Source organism: Teleopsis dalmanni, chromosome 1 (genome assembly GCF_002237135.1).
Source record: "Teleopsis dalmanni isolate 2A chromosome 1, ASM223713v2, whole genome shotgun sequence".
Taxonomy (NCBI): domain Eukaryota; kingdom Metazoa; phylum Arthropoda; class Insecta; order Diptera; family Diopsidae; genus Teleopsis; species Teleopsis dalmanni.
In genome coordinates, this window is record NC_051846.1 from 175,364,651 (window position 1) to 175,368,638 (window position 3,988).

The following is a 3,988-nucleotide window of genomic DNA, read 5'->3' on the forward strand; positions in this document are numbered from 1 at the left end:
AGTTTCTTCAAGGGCGCCTTACGTCCTTTTCATTTTTAACGAACAATCGCTCGCTTTTTTTGGGGACGGCTTTGGGCCGTTTACTCTCATGGTCTATAAATGCGATGCCCTAAGATGCTCAGCAGTTACCGGGGATTACCACTTCTGAAAAAAGGTGTTGCTCCAATTACTGACATGGCTGTCCCAAAAGACGAACTTGCTACAGCATTTCACACATTCTATGCCTGATTTAAGAAAGGAAAGAAAATCGGTTGGTCTGAGATCATTGGATAGTCAATAATCGGGTTTACATATTCACCGAACGGTACTTATTGATAAAAATCATATATTCTTCTAAAAAATGATTGGAGTGCCTTATACGCTGAATTAATAAATTAAAAATAAATAGTCTTTCATGCAGAAGTGTTAGTAATTTTATATACAGAGAGATGGGTTCTGAGCGATAATACTCTGGATATAAATATCGCAACATTCACGAACAGCAAAGCTGGTATCAAATCTTTACTAAGTTTTTTAGTTGGCCCTGTTTATCAATGTCCACTACACCTATGGTATCGTTCTATGGTATTGGGGCTAATAGGTCACTGTATATTACGAAGACATGCAATGGTACTTGGTTTAGCATTGTATGAAATTTGACATGGTCACCACAGTTTATGCTCTTGTTATATTGTTCCTTAGTTTTACTTGAATTATGCCTATTCTCTTTGGTGTTGTCTATGCGCCAACAATTTTGGGCTTAACACCTGCTTCTATAGTCGTCTTGGTCTCGTGTACAACCAACGGCTTTATCCGTGGTATCATAGCGGGTTGTTAATTGGTGTTTAATATCGCCACTTCAACCTAATCAACACTAATTGCACACGAGTTTCTTCATTCATTTAATTTATTGGTTACATTATTTACTGTTATTAGAACAGGAGCCATGGAATTTTCCTGTCATTTTCATTAAATACTTTTTAAAAATTAAAAAATATTATAAATGCAGCGACTAAATTAATTAGATAATTTGATTGCATAGTGCGAAAGTAACTTTTATAAAGGCATTTCAAAAATTCCAAAAATGGTAAGTTCAATTAATTATGTTAAAGAACTAGAAACTCATTTTTTGATTTTGGGGCAGGCATGTTATTTAGTTCAAAATTGAACTTATTTGTCTACATGCTGATAATAGTATTAATTAATTTGAGTCAAGTTTCAACAGAAGAAAATTTAACAGCACTTAGTAGTGAAATGCACAAACATTCACCCGTTTACAGACCTCACACTCACACCCTTGTGAAATATGTCGTTTCAATAAGGACTCGAAATTTCGATATTGTTTTTGGAGATAATCACTACTGCGCTGGATCCATTATAGCCCCCAATAAAGTTGTAACTGCTGCAGTATGCGTGAACAAAGGGTAAGTAAATATGTGATATATAAGATACTGAACACAAGAACGTGTCTAGTTGATTTCGTATATCAAATAGGAATAATTTAATTAATGTAGAAGACATAGTAGTCGTTGCGGGCTCCCCAGTTCTATTCGATCAAACTTCTGCCACTAAAATAATAAATGTGTCAAATATAATTGTACATCCCAAATACAAATATCCGAAATTTGAGTATAATATTGCTATAGTTGTACTGTTGGAATCTTTAATAATGGATGGTATTTATATAGATACTATACACATGGTGCATAAAAGTCCGACACCTGGCACTGAATGCACAGTGGTAGGTTGGGGTAGAGTATTTTATGTAAGTTACTTACTCATTCATTTTGTAATTACAGTAATTATAGTATGTTTTATGCAGCGGGGACCTTTTGCATATGAAGCGTTATATGTGGATCTCTATGTATGGTTACCTGAGATATGCACTCGAAGGGTGAGAAGATTCAAAGTTGGTTTGTTATGTGCGGGTGATAAGAATGACTATGAAAAAGATACGTGCTCAGCTGATGCTGGCGGGCCCCTCATATGCAATAATCGGCTTGCAGGAGTGGCTTTGTTTGATTTGAGCTGTGGGGTGCCTAATTATCCAGGAGTATTTACCGATGTGTCGCTATTTAGAGATTGGATTGAAACTAATTGTATGTAAACTAAAAATGTTTGGTTTTTTTCATTCTGATTAAATATTTTTTAATTAGCGGGCACAACGGATAACTGTGCAAAAATTTTACCAATATTGAGATCAGGTGGATCATTTCGAGGTATGACCAGAGAAGCAATGGCTAAATTTGTAGTTTCTATACGTTCGCAACGAGCTAAGGCGTATTTTGGGGATAATCATTATTGCGTTGGTACATTAATTGCCAGAAATTATGTAGTTACTGCCGCGCATTGCGTTATGGAGTTCGTAAATTTCGAAAATTAAGTTATATTAAAAAATATTTAATAATTTAATGTACATTACAGCATGAACCGAATCATAACACGGCCAAATCGACTAATGTTAGTTGCTGGGAACCCAAACAGATTATCTGAAGAAAAGTCGACTGTTAAGTTGTTAGTTGATAAAGTAATACCACATGAACAGTTTGTGCATACCAAAGGTTTCAATATCGCTCTACTGAAATTAAAAACAGACTTTCCTAAGGATAACGACGATATTGGATTTATAAGTATTGCGGAACACAGCTTGATCGCAGGCACTAATTGCACAATGATTGGTTGGAGTCGCATAGCGCCAGTATATTTTGTTTCTTTTAAAATTGCTTATTTCTGCTTATACTTTTTTCTCAATAACTTAGAAAAGCGCAGTGGCAGCTCAGTTGGTATACAAAAATCTTCAAATACTGGATAAAAGCGTTTGTAAAAATATTTACGGTGATGAGTTCTATGATGATATGTTGTGTGCACAAGATTATTCAAATTGGAGTATCTATCCCTGTCACGGTGATGCTGGTGCGCCACTTATATGCAATGGTGCATTATGTGGCATTTATACATGGAAGGACAGCTGTGGAAAATTTAACTATCCAACTGTGTTTACAGAGGTATTTGATTATAGAAGTTGGATTCATTCTATCTCCAAAGCACATAAACATATCATCCTAAAGAGAAACTTAGTTCTAATTGTTTTAGTTTACGGGATTCGATTGTTATATTTATAGACTAAATTTACGTGTACTTCTGCTAAATTGAGGCCTATACAATTTTTTCTATTTGATAAACAGTTATATATATGTAGACACTGTAATCTTAGATTGCTAAACAATTTCATAATTGCATTTAAGTGAAAAATATATAATAAATATATTAAATATTATAGTACAAATTTAGCAAAGCAATTGATTGAGTATGAAAGGGTAAGTAACATTTTAGATTATTTATTTATTATCGCAGTAAGAACCGGATCGATGCGTCGTCAAAGATGTCTGGAATATATGGTCCTATGCTTGCAGACCGAAAGATTCAAATGTGTGACAGTTTTCAAACAAACATTTTCAGACATTTTCAAACAAATTAGCCAAATGTCTTCAAAGACATTTTGCGTTCATGTCTCAAAGATCGGATGCGTCCATGTATTCCATAGTATATGTTTACAAACCTGATAGTAATGTTTTAATTTTACAATCTATTATTTCTTTGATGCTCAAGTTTTGTTGAATTTAAAAAATTTAAAAAAGTATAATTAATCGTATTGAAAAAAATGCTTCCGTTCGTTATATCACTATTTAATTGTCACAAGTTCGAAAATATATAAATGCAGGAGAAGTTGCATAAAGGATCTATACTATTATATAAAATGATTCCAAAGTGGTTTATAGAGTATTTTGCGAGCACACAGATACAATCCTATCAGCTTGTTGACCATAACACATTTCTTCTTAACTGTAGGTGAGATTGCCGTAAGTATTTATTAATTTAATCATTTCAAGACCACTAATGATGGGTATTTGGCAATACTCGAAACAGCTGTATGGTCAGGCAAAAATTCAATTAATTAAAATAATATAAGAAATAAAATTTTTGTTGTAGTTCACTACTGTTCGAAAAA

The 3,988-nt window shown here is 33.6% G+C and overlaps 1 protein-coding gene across 1 annotated transcript; it reads left to right on the forward strand.

The window, feature by feature from the left end:
• Positions 1–986: 986 nt before the first annotated feature.
• Positions 987–3,223, forward strand: LOC119670311. The gene is made up of 7 exons (XM_038080521.1): positions 987–1,066; positions 1,124–1,403; positions 1,474–1,744; positions 1,802–2,078; positions 2,136–2,340; positions 2,404–2,677; positions 2,739–3,223. The coding sequence occupies exons 2-7, from the start codon at positions 1,126–1,128 to the stop codon at positions 3,099–3,101; spliced, it is 1,668 nt and encodes a 555-aa protein (XP_037936449.1). The 5' UTR covers positions 987–1,066; positions 1,124–1,125; the 3' UTR covers positions 3,102–3,223.
• The last annotated feature ends 765 nt before the right edge of the window (positions 3,224–3,988 follow it).

Bases quoted from the DNA above. Each gene is read 5' to 3' on its own strand.
- LOC119670311 (XM_038080521.1), top strand. From the start codon at position 1,126: ATGTTATTTAGTTCAAAATTGAACTTATTTGTCTACATGCTGATAATA. The intron at 1,745-1,801 runs GTAAGTTACTTA...TGTTTTATGCAG, and splicing joins GTTGGGGTAGAGTATTTTAT to CGGGGACCTTTTGCATATGA. The intron at 2,079-2,135 runs GTATGTAAACTA...TTTTTTAATTAG, and splicing joins AGATTGGATTGAAACTAATT to CGGGCACAACGGATAACTGT.